The sequence below is a fragment of the Mustela putorius genome, unplaced genomic scaffold (genome assembly GCF_011764305.1).
Source record: "Mustela putorius furo isolate JIRA1106 unplaced genomic scaffold, ASM1176430v1.1 tig00000508_pilon_pilon_pilon, whole genome shotgun sequence".
NCBI lineage: Eukaryota > Metazoa > Chordata > Mammalia > Carnivora > Mustelidae > Mustela > Mustela putorius.
The window spans coordinates 1,443,965-1,463,977 of record NW_025421402.1 but is presented as its reverse complement, the minus strand read 5'-3'; the positions used below and the strand labels follow the sequence as shown (position 1 = coordinate 1,463,977).

Sequence of the window (20,013 nt, the reverse complement as noted above, 5' to 3'; positions counted from 1 at the left end):
TATTCATATGTGACACCTAAAACACAACAATAACAAAAAAACAAGCTCACAGATATAGATAAAAGATTGGCTGTTGCCAGAGGTGGAGAATAGGGATTAGGCAAAATGGGTGAAGAGGGTCAAAAGGTATAAACTTACATGACTTAAGTCATGGGGATATAATGTGCAGCATGATGACTAGAGTTGATAGTACTATACATATTTACAAGTTTTAAGAGAGTACATCTTAAAAGCCCTCATCACAAGAAAAACAACATTTTGTAAATATATATGGTGACATGTGTTAACTACACTTACTGTGATTACTTCACAATATATACAAACCATTATGCTGTTCAACTGAAACTAATTTGATGTTATATATCAATTATATCTCATAAAAAATCTGAAAAAATAAATTACTTTACATATAAAGCTTGAAGCAACTTTAGATGCTTCATCATCATCATTAGATGCTAACTCTGAAAAGCCAAAAGAAAAAAAAAAAAAGAATTGCATGTGCAACTATAAAGTATATTAATAACATTTCAAGTCAAATGAAATGATTAAAATTTTCTGAATTGGAAACTAAGACAGATACCAGTTTCATTTCAGGATAATTAACCTGACAGCAATATACCATAGAAATTAGATAAAATAAATCTTAGGAGGCAAATCCACATACAAACTCTATTTCCATAGTTCTTTTTATTAAAACAGATAGAAACTATTGGTAATTGAATATTAAAATACATTTTTAAGAAAAACATAGTGGTATATTTAGTTTTCAATACCAACACTGTCATTTACTGCTCTTCTCTAGAAAATAAAGTAATTTAATTAAATTGGTTTTTAATGTGGGCTTATAAGCCATTCACGGGTCATACATGAAGTCAATTCAGTTAGTTATAACTAATTTTTTCCAACTAGAATAGAACAAAAATCAAGTTAAAAGCGTAAATACTTTTGTTTCTATAATATATGCGTAACTAAGTAAACCAGGTGTGGCAAATAACATTTGCAGTAAAATGTACTTCTGTGAGTCACAGTCAAAAGAAGGTCAGTACCAGACCAAATGACTGCCAGGGTCTTTCAGCTCTGAAACTTCATAGCTTCCTCGATTGGGGAAAAAGAAAATAAATAACTGACAGCTTTTTCTTTATTTAGTATTTTGCTACAGTTCTTTTAATAGCAAGCAGCAGAATATAAATGTTGAATTAACTGTGCTAATTTGAACAAAAACTGGGGCTTCTTGGAAGGGCACTGGATTGGTTGACCGCTAAACTCAGAAGGACAGAAGCTGAGCCGCGCCAGCGATCTCAGCAGCGGGAGTTCACAGACTTCCGTCAATAGGGCACAGCCTTGGTAAGATGGAGCTCCAACTGCCTACTATCACTGTGCTGGGATTCTCTCTCCATCTGGGCTTTCAGATTCTCAGTAAAGAATCCAATCAGCCCACCATATATCAGGTATCTCAACCCTTAGATAAATCAGCAATAGCCAGGAGCAGGGTAAGATGCATACACATGGTCTCTAGGGAAATAAGAAACTGTCCACCATCTCAATTTGTACAAAATATCTGATCTTTGTGGCCCGAAATTAACACTTCATTTATTGAGCCCCTACTGTTCAAGACCTAATACTTGGTTCAATATGATAAATATATACAGTGAATATGTATACTAAAACATTGGTGTACCTTAAATATATGCAATTTTTGTCAATAAAGCTAGAAAAAAGAAATATAAAATGTTTAACAAATAAAGAATCTAGATTTTATGTAAGAACAAAACTTTTAATACAACAAACACACACTGAACATTACAATAAACATTTTTCATTTCACGTGTGTTCTATTTTTTTTTTTAAGATTGCATTTATTTATTTGACACAGACAGAGAGAGGGGAACAAAAGCAGGAGGAATGGAAGAGGAAGAAGCAGGCTTCCCAGTGAGCAGGGAGCCCAATGCAGGGCTCGATCTTATGACCCCAGGATTATGACCTGAGCCAAAGGCAGAAGCCTAACAACTGAGCCACCCAGGCACCCCTTCACACGTGTTCTTAAAAACTCAGTTATTTTAAGTCCTGTTTTTCTAAACCAGGATTGTTTTTAAAACAGGGAAATTATGAAAATGAAACCTAAAATATTTTTTCAATTACAATACTATTTTGCAAAGTGAGTCACTCTATTTCTTAAAATCTGTAACTTTAGGGGTGCCTGAGTGGCTCAGTCCTTAAGCGTCTGCCTTCGGCTCAGGTCATGATCCCAGTGTCCTGGGATCAAGCCCCACATGGGGCTCCCTGCTCAGCAGGAAGCCTGCTTTCCCTCTCCCACTCCTGCTTGTGTTCCTTCTCTCTCTGTCAAGTAAATAAATATATTTTTTTAAAAATCTGTAAGTTTATATATCAGCGGTAACTAAATGAGATTCATCCCTTACCTAAGAAAAGAGTACCTTCCATGGTCCGGATGTTCACGTTTCCCCAGAATTCCTATGTTAGAATTCTAATGCCCAAGGTGGTGGTATCAGGAAACAGGGCCTCTGGCAGATGATTAGGTCATGAGGCCCATGCCCTCATGAATGGGATGAATGCCCTTACATATGAGGTTCCAGAGAAATCCTGCCCTTTCCAGCATGTGAGGACACAATGAGAAATCTGTAGTTTACAATCCAGAAGGAGGCCTTCAGAACCCAACCATGCTAATCCTTGATCATGGACTTTCTAGCTTCCAAAACTACAAAAAATAAGCTTATTTATAAATTACTCAGTCCGTAGTATTTTGTTACTGCAGGCTGAACAGACTAAGACAGTGACCAAAACAATTCCCTTTCCTTCCTACCATTCTTGGGATTCCCTGTCATTGCTGAACACTCTGTGTGTGATATTCCACTTCATGCTAACCCTCTGTGGGTCTTCTCAGAATCAATGCAGATCCACAAGGGCGGGGCGGGGGAAGGATGGTAGTGCAATGTATTTGTAGAATAAGCATTGGGTTAGGAGTCAGAAAGATCTGGAAACTACCTCTGCTTTGTCACTAACTAGCTATTTGATCATGATCTACTCACCACTTCTTTCTACACCTGTCAGAAGAAACCAAATAAGTATCTTAGTAAATAAAGCCATCCACAAGGTTTCCTCACTTGTCAAAAGGAGTTGATAATAACTACCCTATTTATCTTTTCTGGGTGTTAACCAAAAAAAGTGAAAATGCATCATCAACTATTAAGCACCATAGAAATGGTAGTTTTCTTAACTGAGGTATAATTGACATTAGTTTCAGGTGTATAACATAATGACTCAATATGTGAAATGATCACATTAAGTTTAGTCAACATCTGTCACAATACACAGTAACAGAATTTTTTTCTTGTGAGGAGAATTTTTAAGATTTATTATCTTAGCAAGTTTCAAATATGCACTATAATATTATTAACTTAGTCACCACATTGTACATTACATCCCCATGACTTAAAGCTCTAAGTTTCTACCTTTTGACCCTCTTAACCCTTTTGCCCACACCCTACCTGCTGCCTGTGGCAACCACAAATCTGCCCTCTGCATCTCTGAGCTTGTTTGTTTGTTTTAGATTCCAATTACAATCTCACTTTTTTTTCCTATTAGTTTGCTTGGCCGGATTTTTTGAAAGGCCATCTGGTGTAAATGGGAAAAACATGGCTTTGGAGGCAGCAGATACAAGTTTAAATCCTAGCATCATGTTTTATCACCTGCTTGGCCTTGGGCAAATTAATGCACCTTTTGTGGGTGTCAGTTTCCTCACCTATAGAACAAGAATACTACGACCTCTCTCATATATTGCATTAGAAATTAACATTTGTCAAGTATGCTCAATTCTGTTTATTCCTCATTTCATCCCCACAAGCCTGCACAAGTCTAGACAAGTCTCCACACTGCAGCTCTTCCAAAATTCCACATAACCCCTAATGTCTTCCAAGAGCATCTTTAGGGCAGAGATCATCTACTTCATCACCAACCTCACTTAGTGTACGAAGTGGAACTGAGTAAGTTTATTACATCCAGGAATTCCCATCCATCTTTGTGGTAAATATATAAGAATAACATAAACTAAAAACCAGGATACTCTAACAAAATAAATATCAATCTTACTTCATTTCTCTGTACACAGAAAGATCCACTTTCACTTATATACAGCTCCTTTTTTCCAACAGGTACTAAGAAGAAAAAAGAATGTAAGACAAGCCACAGTCACCTTTATCGTTCTCCCCAAAAATAAGAGATTTAAGAATATCAGTTCAACTGATATTTATATTAAATGTTTACTTATTTACTATATTAAATATATATTCAAAGTATAAAACTGACCCTTTACTTATTTTGGGTTTTTGTTTTTGTTTTTTATCATTATTGAATAAAAATATCAGGGTTCTAAAGCACCAGGAGCAACAGAGGATAGGGAAGCTAACATCCAGACCTTGAGCCTCCCAGAAGAACAGAGTGAAACCAAGAAGCTATTTTCCCCAACTTCTGATAGTTATAACCACCTATTAATCAGAGTTGGCATAAGGGATAAAATCTTTTTGCCAGTCCTATTCTAGCTTCTCTTCACTTCCCAGCTGTGAGGATTCAAAAATCACCTTAATTCTACTTCAAAAATGCTTCCTCCAATCAAACTCTCTTCTGCATCTCAACAGCCTCTACTTCAGGTCGCCGCTGTTTTAACAGCTTCCTAAGTGCTATCTCTTTCACAATACCACTAGAGTGACTTTCTGTAACACAATTCTGACGGTATCCTCTCTGGTTTAAAACCTTATACTAGGTGGATCATTTCCTATCATTTCAGGATAAAGTACACACTTGGCATAGCATAAAAGGTTATTCATGTCCTGTCCCCATCTAACTCTGGTCTCTTTTCTCATGGTTCCCTAACATGTACCTAATTCTAAAGCTACAACCAAACTCCTTTGTTTTTCCCTAAGCATGTAACGAAGCTCTCACACTCCCTTTTAACATCCTGTTATACGTTCATACACACTACCTCATTACATGCCCGTCTTTGCCTCCCTGGTAAATTCCTTCAAAACTCAGCATAAGAGTAGGACTAAGTTTGGTGCCTCTGTACACCTTAAAGATATATAATTTGGTCATCTTTCTATAATCCTCAGTAGAAAGCAAGACCCTGAAGGGTAGAAACTCTTTTTAATCACAGTAGAAAAAACACAGTACATAGCAGAAGCTCCATAAATAAGCTAAATAAGTTAATAAAGGGCCTGACTGATTTCAGTTTTAGTATAAATCAAAGGGTTTTTGTGAGATCCTCTGGCAAAATAAACACCAGTCATCAGGTTATTCCATAGACAGTAAACCTGGAGTTCTAAATAAATTATTACAAATTAACACTGACTCAAACATAATAAACATGGTTGTAAAATATCAAAAGATAATGTGAATTGTTAACTAAGGTGTACATAATATGTTACCTAGAAATAATGGAATCCAAATGAGGTACATGATTACTGGGAAAGAGAAAACTGAGATCCAGCACTATGGATGAATTTAAAAAACCCTCTTCACAGACAAGTTCCACTCGTAACTTTGCAAGTCATTATTATACAAGAGTGACCAGAAATTAGTATCTCAACTACTACTGCAATGTTTACATTTATATAATTCTCTTCCTCTAACATGTAATTTTTAATCTAATTAAGTAGGGAAAAAAAATTTTAAGCTTCTAGAAACATAAGTAAATTTCACTGAGTTCCAACAGGTGATGGCACCATGGAAATCCATAAGAATAGCTGCCAAACAAGACCAACATGTTGAAACAGGGCAGAAAGGAAGACAAAGAAAAAAGGAACAGCACATGTTCCTGAGATCAGCTTCTCTGTCCTCAACACCTTTCATATATCCAGCAAAGATAATGGTAACAAGGGAATTACCTTGTACGTTCTTAAAATCAAGAAATTCATATCCAACCAGAAAGGCTTGTCATAACTATGCCTCATCATCTATTAACAGTCAAGTCAAAGCTTACAGTTATTTGCCAGTACATGAAATTCACATAACCTTCAAGACAGGAACTAATGGTAAATTACTTTGAAAAGTAGCATGGACAAATTACCCAAGATTTCAAACCACCAGGCAGATTTCCTGGTAGCATACCATTTTACTTCCTCCTACCTCTCCACTTCCCACTTTCCTATTACCTAGTCCTGTTATCCTATTCCAACTACCTTCCTATTACTCAGGCGCAGACAAAAACAAAAAACAAAAAAACAAAAACAAAAAAAACCCACAACAATGTAGTGGTTAAGAACATGGGATTTTTTTTTTAAGATTTTATTTTTAAGTAATCTCTACACCCAACATGGGGCTCAAACTTACAACCCCAAGATCAAGAGTCACATGTGTGGGGCTCCTGGGTGGCTCAGTCAGTTAAGCAACCAAATCATGGTTTCAGCTCAGGTCATGATCTCAGGATTATGGGATTGAGCCCCGTGTCAGGTTCTCAGTTCAGCACAGAGTCTGCTTTGGATTCTCTCTCTCCCTCTCTCTCCTGCTCTCTCTCAAATAAAAAAATTAAAATCTTAAAAAAAAAAAGTCAAATTCTCTACCAACTGAGCCAGCAAGACACCCCAAGAGCATGGGACTTACAGCTAAAATGGAGATGGTCTGAATCCTGCCTTCGCTAGTTACTATGATTGCCCTGTGATCTAACTTGGGTTCTCAAAGCCTCAGCTCCTCATCTGTAGAACAGAGACAATATATTTTTCTGTTAGGGTTGTCCTAAGAATTAAATTATGGAAGATACAATATATAAAGTGCAATCCCATGCCTGGCACAGTAAACTAAATAAAAAGAGCCACTAGAGAATCTGAGAAATGAGTAAGTATAAAGATAGATGTAAGCAAATCAGAAAAATCTGAGAATAGAATATTGTATTTTACACTAAGCTGACAGTATAAGAGCTCACAAAGTATTTCACAGTGTTTTACAATGTTTTGTTTACTATAGGTAGGGAAAGAATAAATCAACAAAGCACCACCACCATCACCAAAAACCAAAGAATATAATATGAAAACTTATTCCATGATCTTATATCCCACAAAAAAGTTTAAAAATCCTTATTCAGTTTACAGCCTCTTCATGATCTAACCCCAACCTATTTTTTTTTTAAAGATTTTATTTATTTATCAGAGAGAGAGAGGGGGAGAGAGCGAGCACAGGCAGACAGAATGGCAGGCAGAGGCAGAGGGAGAAGCAGGCTCCCTGCTGAGCAAGGAACCTGATGTGGGACTCGATCCCAGGACGCTGGGATCATGACCTGAGCCGAAGGCAGCTGCCCAACCAACTGAGCCACCCAGGCGTCCCACCCCAACCTATTTTTTAGCCTCATCTCACTTCTATGCTTCCATGCAGTCAACACTGTCACTTGTAATACATAACCTACTTTCACAGTTCAACCTTGACTCAAACAACTCCTTCAACCTGGTTGCCATTCTCATCTCATTCCTTTTCCTATCCACTGAAACCTCAGTCATTCTGTCCCATTCTGTCCCTCCCTAGAAGAAATCATTATATACACCTCTCTATTCCCTGTGCTTAAACTTACATTTAAAGCATCTATTTCATGTTATCTAATTAGTGTTTTTCTGCAGGCCTCTTCCTCACTAGATCCTAAGCTCAATGTCATTCAAGGGGAGGCATTAATGGTCAGCTTAATGCAGACCATGAAATGTGATAAAATGAAGTAACTCTTCTTTACAAAGAGTATCCTTCTTGAGAGTAAAAAAATATCTCCATCATCTTTCTATGTTTTAACCAGAGCTTCACTGGCTTTCTATCATAACAAAGCTGTTTACTGGCCAGTAACACATATGTACAACAGCTTTTTAGCTTTTATTTTCTGAATATCCAGAAGTATCCATAAAGTAATACTGACCCTTCATGGGAGAACATTTTATGCCTTACTTATCAAATGACCTAACAGCCCACTTTAATTTCCATTAAACAAACAAGATATTCAATCTTTTTTGGTAGTCATTAAAACAAAGTGCATCAAAATAATTTTTTTGTTTTTATAATAATGATTGTCCCAAAACAAGATTTGATTTTAAAGTGTTATTTTGCAATCATATGAAAATCAATCTCATTATTTCATAACACACATACTACATACATACCTACACACACACATATATACACATTTACTTAAATAATTGACTTTTACAAACATCAACTCTTATTTCCCATATATGCAAACATGGTTGGAAAGCTGATTCACAACCAGAGTTTAATTCGTAACCAGACTACAGTTTAGACAGCTAAGTAAACACAACTTGACACATTTAAGTGCATAAATTTGATACAGATAATAGCACTATCAATTAGAAAGTAACAATTCTAGTTCATTCAAATTCTAATTTTAGTTTTGCTAGTGCACCACTTCTACCTTAGGCAAATCACTTAGCCTCTCTAAATAAGTATCACATATATAAAATGACACTGGATCAGACAAAATTTCTCATACCTTCTTGATCACAAAATTCATCCAAAACGCCTGCTTAAAAATACATATCCAAACCCCTCTTCTAAGGTACTAATGTCACAGTTCTGAAAAGAGAAATGGGAATCTATTCAAAGTTCCCTGGTACTCATGTTCCTCAGGTTCCTCTTCTTTAGAAAGTTTTATACATACTGGTTTCTGATTTCTAAAGTTCTTCCTGGCTATAAAATTCTACGAAATGTAAGATTTTATGATCCTGATCAAAGTCCCCAGCCTAACCTAGTGATACGGAATGTAATACTCATACAAATTCATTTTGCTATGGAAGGAAGTTTGAAATCTGCTCTGTATGCTTAAGCTATATTTTTCAGCATCTGAGTCCATTTGCCACAAGTCCCTAAATTTTCAGATTATCCTAGATATCAGTATTATTTTCACAAATAATTTAATAGATAATGTGATTTGGGCTACAGCATACTTTCAGTTGAAGATATTCCCCTGTGACTTCAATGTACACAACTCTTCCTCTGCTAACTATTCAGTCATACACTTAATGCTGATTCAAGCACACATCAAGTTTAGTTCTCAGAACAGTAAGCATTTCAGCATTGTAACTGTATATTGTTTGCATTTGTCTTTTACTCACATATTTGTAATAGTTAATAGGCAGATCATAGCTACAATCTCTTCCCACGTCTACAGATAGTGATTATGTGCTTGATGAACTTTAATGCATTATAATTATTAATTGGCTTTAAAACACAGTGTCTAAAATATTTTCCCACTGATATAAACACAGAAGAAAAATTTTAAACCTAGGGGCGCCTGGATGGCTCAGTGGGTTAAGCCGCTGCCTTCGGCTCAGGTCATGATCTCAGGGTCCTGGGATCGAGTCCCGCATCGGGCTCTCTGCTCAGCAGGGAGCCTGCCTCCCTCTCTCTCTCTCTGCCTGCCTCTCCATCTACTTGTGATTTCTCTCTGTCAAATAAATAAATAAAATCTTTAAAAAAAAAAAAATTTTAAACCTATACTCTCCAAAAATCTGCCTATAAAAGCATTGTGATAAAAAAGCATATGTTCTCCAACATGTGTTCTCATTTAAAAAAAGAAAAAAAAAAGGCATTCCTCCCAAGCCCCAACCCACCCCGAAATTAATAAAATCTGCTTAGTCAAACCGACCTTATACTTATGTTGATACTTTTGTTACTATCATGTGAATTTTCCAAGAGACTGTAAGGCAGCACACAGAAATAAAGATCCCAAAAGTACTAAAATAATTTAGAGACGAAAGCAGGGGGTGGTATTGGAAGTCAATCTATTCAGTGCTAAACACTATTTTCCGTTTTACTTTCCAAAAAGCAAGACAAAGGAGAAAAGTGAAACTTATTACTCCTACTCTAAAACCAAACAAAACAGTTTCTTAAGGAACAAAGTTTTTAACAGTACTCTGAGAAATGTTCTCATATAGGTTTTTGAAAACTGTAATATAATATTAATAATATCATATAATCAAAATTTCACAGCAATTGAGAAGCTTTAAATCAAACTGTGACAAAAGCTGAAAGTATAGACATAAAGAACAGGTCAATACATTTGACACTGAAGAGGGTCAAGATGAGGTAGTCACACATGAAGTATTCTAAAACCCACAGAAAGAAGTCAGAACCAGACAAAGAGCAATTCTGTATCACTTAAATCATGGTCTTTAAATACCATTTCCTACAACCGAATTTAAATATATTCACAGCTATCACCAGGATCAAATATAGTGTGAAAGAAACCCAATAGTAATGTTACTAGCTGTTTTCCAAACCCCTCATTTTTAAATTAATTCTACAAGTATCTTTTTATTTTATCTTACGTGCACCAAACTGCACTAGGAAAATAATCCTGAAAAAGTGAAGTTTGTTTCTTCTTAAAGAGGACGTGAAATAGATAACAGGTTACCTAAAGGATCTAACTGTATCTGAAAAAGCAGCTACTAAGCAAACAAAGATTCATGAAGTCAGTGATATGCTTTATAACAATCTACTTGGCCTTGAAATAATGGAAGCAAAAATAATCATAGCTGCAGCATCCAATCAGTGCAGTGATTCTAGAGAGGCTGAATGTGAAATACTGCTAGGACACCTAAGTAAAATTCTGCTCACCCCTGCAGTGGGCAAACCATTCACATACATGATATGCATCCAAAGCAGACATAGAAAAATCAGAGGGTAACCATAAGGTGAATTTAAAGCCATCAATGAAAGCTGAAAATCTCCTATGTGATAATAAACATTCTTAGTTATCTTTAGTAATTCTATTATAAATCTATACATTCATTAACTAAATTTTTCTTGAGATATTATTCTCTATTTCTCATTAACAAATTGTTTTTTTTTTAAAGAACGAAAATAGGCAGAAAGTAGGTTATCACCTCAGTTAGTACTAGATTTGGTAAAATAATTTTCATTCATCCTTCTTCAACTTTATGATTTCGTATATTTCTAAATACATTCTTCTATATATATCTCTCCCCTTCTACAACTAGTCTCATGTAAGAACATGATTTAGTCAAATGTGCAAATCATTCTTTCCTTCTAATACCATTCTTGATGATGTTCAGCATTTTGTGAACTTAATGTGAACTTAAGCTAAAGTAGTACATCAGAATGAAGCAGTATACGATGAACCAAAATCTTGGACTTATCTCCAGAGACTATAAGGACAAAGCTCCTGAATGCTTGTCACAGCTTAGAGCCCTTCATTCACAAGAATGAACTAATAGTTATTAAATAAACTAAAACATATGATATGCAGAAATTTACCAAGAGGTCATTCTAGTATGTAAATGAACACAAATCTTTTTCCTAATGAGGATAAAATCAAGGATACACTTCCTATCTCTTCTAGATAGTCTCTATGACAGAAAAAAATAAGTTTTTAAATTAAGTAAAAATCACTTCAAAGGAGCTAGAAAGAATGTAATTGTTTTTCCTGGGTATTAGAATGGCACCAAGCATTCCAAAATAGTTTATGAAAATCTTCCTTCACATGGAAACAAGGTTTATAAGAAAATGACAGTCTTTAAACTCTAGGCAGAGATGACAATCCAATTTCAAAACATATTTCCCTCCGTTTTATAATACAATTCACACTCAAAGGTATGCACTTCAAACAAAGTACTGTTGAATAAATATAGACTCACCATCTGTATGGGTTTCTTGTGGAGATCTCGTTCAGTTACCAGTTTTTCTTGGTCAGTGACATAAAGACCTTTCTGTGCTAAAGCCTGGATTACAGCATCATGGCCCAAAAGGGGTTTTGCAGCATCACTCTTGAGAATGAGACTCCCAGCACGACAATATAGTTCAGCTGATAGAAGCAAATTAACAACAGGAGGTTTGATGTGTTCCTGATCATACTGATCAGTGTAAAACGGTTCTCGAAGTTCCTCTGGCACATTTTCTATAAAGATTAAGATGAAAAAAATTCTTAGGGTATGTTTATAAAAGAAACACAATTTATTTAATAATTATTATGTCACAGAAGATTCCTTTTAAAAATAACAATAACCCTTTAGCTAAAAAGGTAATTTATTAGAGCTTGGCAAATAATCTAGAATAAAGGAGATAGAAATCTCCTTTACAGAAGATATTGTTCCAAGTATAATCTAAAAAGGGACTACAAAGGAAACAAAGAGAAAAGTTTTCTAAGTCCAGTGCCTCTGAGGAAAGTTTTCTCACATGCATACTCAAATGCACAGAATGTGCGAAAAGATTCCTAAAAACTAATTTCAATGAATGCCCTCACATTCAAGTAGTCAACCAGAAAATGCACTATAACAGATACTGTAGGGAGAATGCAAGCCCTTGCCAAATGGCAGCATAAGATCATTTGCCCAAAGTTGTACAGCTAAGCACTTGCAAAACAAAAACTGCTTAACTTAGTGTGTCCCTCTGTCTCAGGGTCTCTGGTCTCTTGCCCTTCTTGCTTAGCCTGCTGAAGGTATTTACAGACCATGACAGCTATAGTTTAGGGGAGAACTACTCTTAAAAATCCCTTCACCTATAAATCACTACTACCTTCACCTTACCACTCACCATCCTACCCCAACAAGCCCTCCAGTACATCCAACGGACATAGAAATGGAGATACAGAAAGGAGAATATATAAATGGGCCATGTGAAAGAAAACAAATTCTCCTGAGTTTCTTTTCTGCCAGCGATTTCCCTTGAACAATGTCAAGCCCTACTCTCTCAAGGTCTACTTCTAGAACACTGTTAGGAGCTGCTTTTATATCTGATGGCAGCCAGATTACCAAAAAAGCAACAAACAAAACACTTCTCACTGTTTTACAAGTTTTCTTGTTTTCTACCTTGAATGTCGTCCTCTTCCTCCCACTCCTTAGCTGGACTCTGTGCTCTTAACCAAAGCCAATGTAAGAATGAGGTTTGTCTTCCAAAAGGAAAGGCAAGCATCTAAGTTACAAGCTACCGTGGAGCTACAACCACAGGACCTGATAGCTCTGGCGTGACACCTAGCCAGTCCCTTGCCTGCCTTCTCTTTGAAAAGTGAGGTTTCAAAGCCAGACAACCCCAATCACTGGTATTAAGAATCTTCTGAATAGACAGCTTTAATACAAGCTCAAAATAAGTCACAGGACTAATCAAAGTGATCATTTTAAAAATATATTCACAAAATATTAATATACTCCTCAGCAATTCTCACCCTAAAGTTTTGTTTTTTTTTTTAGATTTTTATTTATTTATTTGACAGACAGAAATCACAAGTAGGCAGAGAGAGAGAGAGAGAGAGGTGGAAGCAGGCTCCCTGCTGACCAGAGAGCCCGATGTGGGGCTCGATCCCAGGACCCTGGGATCATGACCTGAGCCGAAGGCAGAGGCTTTATCCCACTGAGCCACCCAGGAGCCCCTCACCCTAAAGTTAAAGAGCTTTTATTATTTAGAAAAATATTTTCACCAGAAGTGCCTGGTTGGCTCAGCGGGTTAACTGTCTGACTTTTGGTTTTGACTCAGGTCAAGACCTCATGGCTCATGAGACTGAGCCCCACCTCAGTGGGGAGTCTGCTCAAAGATTTTCTCCCTCTGCCCCTACTCCCACACACATGCATACACATGCCCTCTTTCTAAAATAAATAAATATATCTTTAAAAAATATTTTTTCATCAAACATTATTACAATAATGATTGCATTGATCATTTTATATACCATCATGGTTCTGGAGAAATTCAAGGAGTTAGAAATAATTCCCACCTTCAAGAAGTCAATAATCTACAAGAAGACTAGACAGACAAATGAATTAAGCAATTCAGAAACAATGAATGAGTAGGCATCAAATGAAAGAAAATAATTGCTAAATGAACAATCGTTCTAAATGAACTGTTAAGTGCTTAAAAGTCCAAGCAAGCAGCATCACAGTGGGCTGAGATGACTTCTATGTTAAGAAAAAGGATAAAAGAATAGGCAGAATTTATTTAGCTAAAAAAATAAAAAATAAAGAGTATCTAAACAGAAGGGGAGAGCCAGGGAGAGAAAGAGAAGATGTGAAGAGACACCAAATTCAATAATCTGGGTGGAGGAAAGGGTTCATGTAAGAGTAAGCAGTAAAGCTGGAATGGGAGGCAAGGGATAAGACAAAAGTAGTATCTCTTTTAAAGATGCAGGCTTTATACAGTAGCAAGGAAATGCTTACTGTTTAAAAGGAGAAGAGTGACACATTAAGAATGATGTTGGGGGGGGGTCGCCTGGGTGGCTCAGTTGGTTGAACACCTGACTTTGGCTCAGGTCATGACCTCAGGGTCCTGGGATGAGCCCCACGTCAGGCTCATCATTCAGAGGGGAGTCTGCTTCTCCCTCCGTTCTTCTCCCTGCTCAAATTCTCACTCGCACTCTCTCTCTAACAAATAAAATTAAAAAAAAAAAAATAGAATGATGTTTGGGGATAATTAATCTGATCTTCAATACTGACAGTGGTGAAAATCAGACATAGACTATAAAGGTAAGGAAATGAAGTGTGAAAACCAAGAAGTAAAAGACATAAAGAATTACTTAATACAAACCCAAAAATACCCAGGAATAAAGCAAAGGGAGGGGGTGAAGATGGCAAAGACCGTTGGGCCTGGGTTACCTGGGAAACAGTGATAACATTAATAGAAAAAAGAAAATCAGAGGAAGCACTAATTCTGGAAGCAAGATCATAAACTCAGTTTTAGAAATGCTGATTTAAAATGACAGCAAAAATATCCAAAAAGCAGCGGGGGATATAGGACTCTGGAAAGAGGTCAAGAGTAGATATATCAATTTGGGATTCTCGTGAAATCTAAAAATATCATCCTCATTTAATAATTAAAAACACTTTTCCTCCTTCATAGCTACCTTAACCAATAGTGAGCCAGCCTTAAACTTAACAGCTGCCTCACCCCAGGTATAAACTACAGAATACAGTGTTGGTAAATTAAATTTAGTATCATAGGAACTATATAGAAGTTATTTAGTCGAACTCTAAAAGAGAAATTATTTAATTTTAAGATAATTATTATAAGATATAGGCCTAATGGAGTTTAATTTCCTGTAACAATAAAAAAATACAGGTAACTTGGTATCTGAACATAAGCCATGCAAAGAAAAGTGACTGCTAATTTCCAGGATTACAAACTTCTCTCCCATACCTGTACATCCACCTAACATTCATTTATTGCTTTTATATCCATTCTCACACTGATCTTTTTAACAGCTTGGTAAAAGTGTTAGACAATCAGACAAAATGCAAATATATATTAGGAATTAGGAATATACTAATACTTACAAAGGACATTTATGTGTCAAGACACTGTCCTAAACATGCCTTCTATCATTCAATATTAACAATTCTCTTGCCCGCATTTTAAAGATAAGGAACCTAAGAAAGGCTATCTTGCCAAGGGCACATATTTGATAAATGCAGAGCCCTAGCTCAAAATCATCTGCTAAATATCTTAAAAAGTAACAATGGTTTGCCAGGATCACTAGGTTAGAAGGTGGAAGACATACAGCTGAGGGGCTATTTCCATTTTATTATGGCATACCTACAAAAGATATGAAAGTGCACATTTTAAAAAGATCCTAAAGCAGAAAGCAAAAAAAAAAAAGGAAAGGAAAGGAACCATAACAAGCCAAAGAATGTTTCACAAATATGACCAAAAAAGAGGGCCTAAAACAGATTTTTCCACCCCCTAAAGAATGCAAAACTGCAGAGTAAGTATTACAAAATAGGTCACTTTCAAAAACAAGTCTTCAAGCACTAAACATGGCTTAAAACAAGACTTCATTTTGCCAACTATCCAAAACTCTTTTAAGTTTGAAATTGTATCACATTGTGAAACAAAATGAAAGCTGTAAGAGCATTTTAGAAAACAGACAAAAATCAAAGATAAGAGGTTTCACCCTCTCCCTCACCTCCAGAACACAAAAGTTAAGAAATTAACCCGTAAGGAATGGATGAGTGAAACTCCACTCCTAAAATTGCAAAGGATAAGAGACAAGTTTTTCTTGTGTACCAGGACTTAAGCAGAACCTACCTTAATCATGTTATTATAAATCCTGACTAGATCTAAGTTTTGAAATTAACAATCACCTGAAATGCTTGAAGTACAAGTAAAGGGAGTAGACAGTGAATTGCTCAAGGCAATTTTCTATAAAGATGGGTTAGTTAGTAGTTGCATACATATACCAGCAAATGATATACATTTCTTTAAAACAATGAAGGGTAGAGAGGTAAGAGGTGAATGCGTTTCAGAAATATCACCATGCTTGGTCATGAGAACACTGCCTTATTTTCTAAATCTAAAAAAAAATCTCTAAAATAATTACTGAGAAAGAACTAGTGAGTTTGAAAAATTCCAACTGAAAATAAGACATAAATCTTGAACTTGAAATTAACCAAGACATGAAATGGTCAACAACATGGAAAAAAACAATAGTACCAGTATCAGAGAAAGTTAGGAGTCATTTTTTATCTCTGAAAACGGAAATACTTTTTAAAACCCACTGTTGACAAAGATGTATCCTTATACATGACCAAAGGGCAAGGACCATATCTGTCTTATTCACCAGGATATAAATTCCCAATTCCTAACTTAATGCCTAGTACATGGTAAACACTCAATACATAGCTAATAAATGAATGAAAATGTTTTTATTTTTTAATTAACATATAGTATATTATTTATTTCAGGGATATAGGTCTGTGATTCATCAGTCTTACACAATTCACAGCGCTCACCATAGCACATATGCTCCCTAATGTCCATCACCCAGCCACCCCATCATCCCACCCCCTTCCCCCGCAACAAACTTTAGTTTATTTTTTAAAAAAAAATTTTTTTTAGCCCTGTCCTAAAAGGACTCTAATATTTCAAACCTCCCCTGAACTCCCAGATTCTGTGCTAGTCATCCAAATTTATTCCTTGCACCTATCTTTAAAAACTCTAGGGGCGCCTGGGTGGCTCAGTGGGTTAAGCCTCTGCCTTCGGCGCAGGTCATAATCTCAGGGTCCTGAGATCAAGCCCTGCATCAGGCTCTCTGCTCAGCAGGGAGCCTGCTTCCCCCTTCTCTCTGCCTGCTGCTCTGCCTACTTGTGATCTCTCTCACTCTCTGTGTCAAATAAATAAATAAAATCTTAAAATACATACATACATACATACTTACCTCCCTAGTTATCTCCCTAGGCCACTCTTCTGCAAAGAAGTAAAACCTTCAAAACCAAACCTCTTTTCAGTTAACCTACATTCACTACCTTTAGGAGGCAGCACGATATAGTGGGGAAAACTGGGGCTTTTTGAAAGTACGGGCTTTGGATTTAAAAAGAGGAGTTTGAATTTTACCAGTTACCTGCTACAGGATTTTGAGTAATTAATTTCTCTGAGTTCAAGTTTCTCCATATTCTGCAGATATGACTCAGCCTCCTCCTTCTTCTACCCCATCTCCCCTCCCACAATGGCCCACTATGCTCCAGACATCCAAGTCTTTCTGTTGTGACAGCATGCCTAGTTTGTGCCTTTTGGCCTGTACACCAGCTCTTCCTTCTGCTTCTAATGTTCCTCCCTCTAACCTTCACGTATATAGCTCATTCCATTCTGATCTCAGCTAAACATTACCTCCTTAGATATACCTTCCCTGACCACCCATTCAGTAATCTTATTTTAATCCTCTCTGTAACAGTTAATACTACTCTATAATATGTATGTTTATTTCTGCCTCTTTCCACTACAATGTAACCTCAAGGAGAGGAGGATATTTCTCCATCCTGTGTCATTGGCACCTAAAACAGTGCCTGGAACATAGCAGGTACTCAAATGTTTACTAAAACAACATAAAGTACCTAACCATAGGGCTTTGCCTTCAAATGAGATGAACTCCCTCTACCCTTCTGCTTATAAAATGATGTATTAAGTGCTGTTCAGCATTCCTGAGCTTAAATTATCTCCTCCACTCCTCCCACTACCCTATGAGACTAAAGCACCTCTTCTGAGTCTCAGATCCTTGTAAGCCAGCTAGCCTACTCAACTCTTCACTTGGATGTCACAAAGAAACCCCAAATTCAAAATGCGTGCCAAGCTTTTCACTGACAAGGGGAGTTACAAATATAGGAAGGGACTAGAAATGAATTAGAAAGACTAGAATGAACTCTGGTGTTGGACTAAAATGCAAAGCATCATTATGAACACATGGTGTTTTATATCTGTCTATATAGAGAAAGAAATAGATGTACTTTATGTTATGTGTGTCTTCCCTAGCTCTGTCTGTGAACACCCAGAAGGAATAAACCTAGCATCTATATCTTGGTTTCTCAAAGAAACCAAGGAAAGAAACAGCGATTTCCAGAGCTGGAGAAGACAAAGTACAAGAGGAGCTAAGAATGTCTTTGTATGTATGGGGCAGGGGGGCAGGAGGGAGAGGTTTGTGCACATGTGCCAAAAAGAAAGAAAATGCCACCAAATGATGGGGCCATGTCAAGAGGACACAGGATCCAGAGGAAAGGCAATTCCACTGGCCAAATCTGGGACAATATGAACATCAAAATACATAATGATAATAAAGGATTATAACCCACTGAATTAACAAGAATCAATGACTCCATCCTGATATAAATGAAAAAGTAGCAAAAGAAAAACCTATTTCTTATTGTAGAACGTCAATTAATAAATGGGAAAAAATAGTAATAATCAATAGTAATAACTGACAAGCAAGAATCATTACTGTATGCTAAAATGGCAGATAAAAGTTCGACGAACAGGACATTTCAATTCTTCTCCCCATAAATTATCAACTCAAAATGGAATAATTTTATGGTGCAGAAACATGGCAGATACCACTTTAACCAACTGATCAAAGGTAACATCACCAATACCAAAACAAACATTATCTGTCTCCTGATACAATTTACTGAGGATATAGCATCTCTTCTGAGGTAATTCTGCCAGATCTGCCTAACTTTAATCCAGAAGACTCTTTAGACAAATCCAAATTGACATTCTATAAAATAACTGGTCTACTGTATTTATAAAACAAAAACTTTAATTTTTTTTTTTTTATTCATTTGAGAGAGATACAGAGACAGAAAGCACAGGCAAAGCCAGAGGCAGAGGGAGAAGCAGACCCCGGCTGAGCTGGGAACCTGACTTGGAGCTCGATCCCAGGATCTGAAGATCATGACCTGAGCCAAAGGCAGACCCTTAACCATCTGAGCCACCCAGCTGCCCCTGTAAGACAAAAATTTTAATGAAAGAAAAAATCAAATTGTGGGCTCATACCTTATGGAGCATTAAGAGGAGAAATTTCCTACTTCTTTCCTCTCCCTCTGCCCCACCAACCTCCCTAACATCATTATATATTAGGGAAGATGTCAAGCTGTTCAATCTTAGGAAGAATGGAGGGTAAGGAAATCCCCTCTGGCTAAACATCTCTCCTCTGTGGCTGCCTAGATGCCAACTGTTTTGTCTCTAGGTGCCTCCCAGGCACTCTTGCCCAAGTCCCTGAGCAATGCAGGTATGGAGCTCTATAAGGGGGTGACAAGGGTATGTCTGTTGGTGGAAACAGGTGGTGATTGTAGCAGTGATGAGAGGGGGTGCAAGGGTGGGTCAGATGCCAAGGAAGGGAAGAAAGGGAAAGGAAAAGGACAAGAAAAAAGAAAGCCAAAGAAGATGGCAGGAGGAGGAGTGGGCTAGGAAATGGTCTCCAGTGTCTGGATTGCCAACAATCCTTGTCTGGGAGCAGGTAGGTCTCTGTGCGCTTTGTTTTTCTTCATAGTGTCTGGGTATTCTTGTTGGGACACTTTCAGCGCCAGCATCCATCCCAGGATCTCATCATCATCCCAATCATTCGGACCAAAGATAGAGGGGACAGCTGCTATATAAGAGCCCACACTCCAGAGCAGGGGATAAGAACGCAAGAGGGGAGGCAGCCCAGTCAGCCCCTGCAGAGAACTGGCTGGTTGTACTACAGAGTGAAGGAAGTTTGGCAAGAGCTAAGACAATGCCTAGGGAAGAATCCAGAGGGCCAGCCTCAGC

The 20,013-nt window shown here is 37.0% G+C and overlaps 1 protein-coding gene across 4 annotated transcripts in view; it reads right to left on the bottom strand.

Annotated features, from left to right (window-relative positions):
• The window catches only part of CAMSAP2 (calmodulin regulated spectrin associated protein family member 2), a 120,031-nt gene that overhangs the window by 85,839 nt on the left and 14,179 nt on the right, over positions 1 to 20,013 (bottom strand). For all 4 annotated transcript variants that reach the window (XM_004756244.3, XM_004756245.3, XM_004756246.3 and 1 more), the window contains exon 2: positions 11,652 to 11,911. In XM_004756244.3, the coding sequence (XP_004756301.1) occupies positions 11,652 to 11,911 (260 nt within the window). The remainder of the gene's footprint in view (positions 1 to 11,651; positions 11,912 to 20,013) is intronic.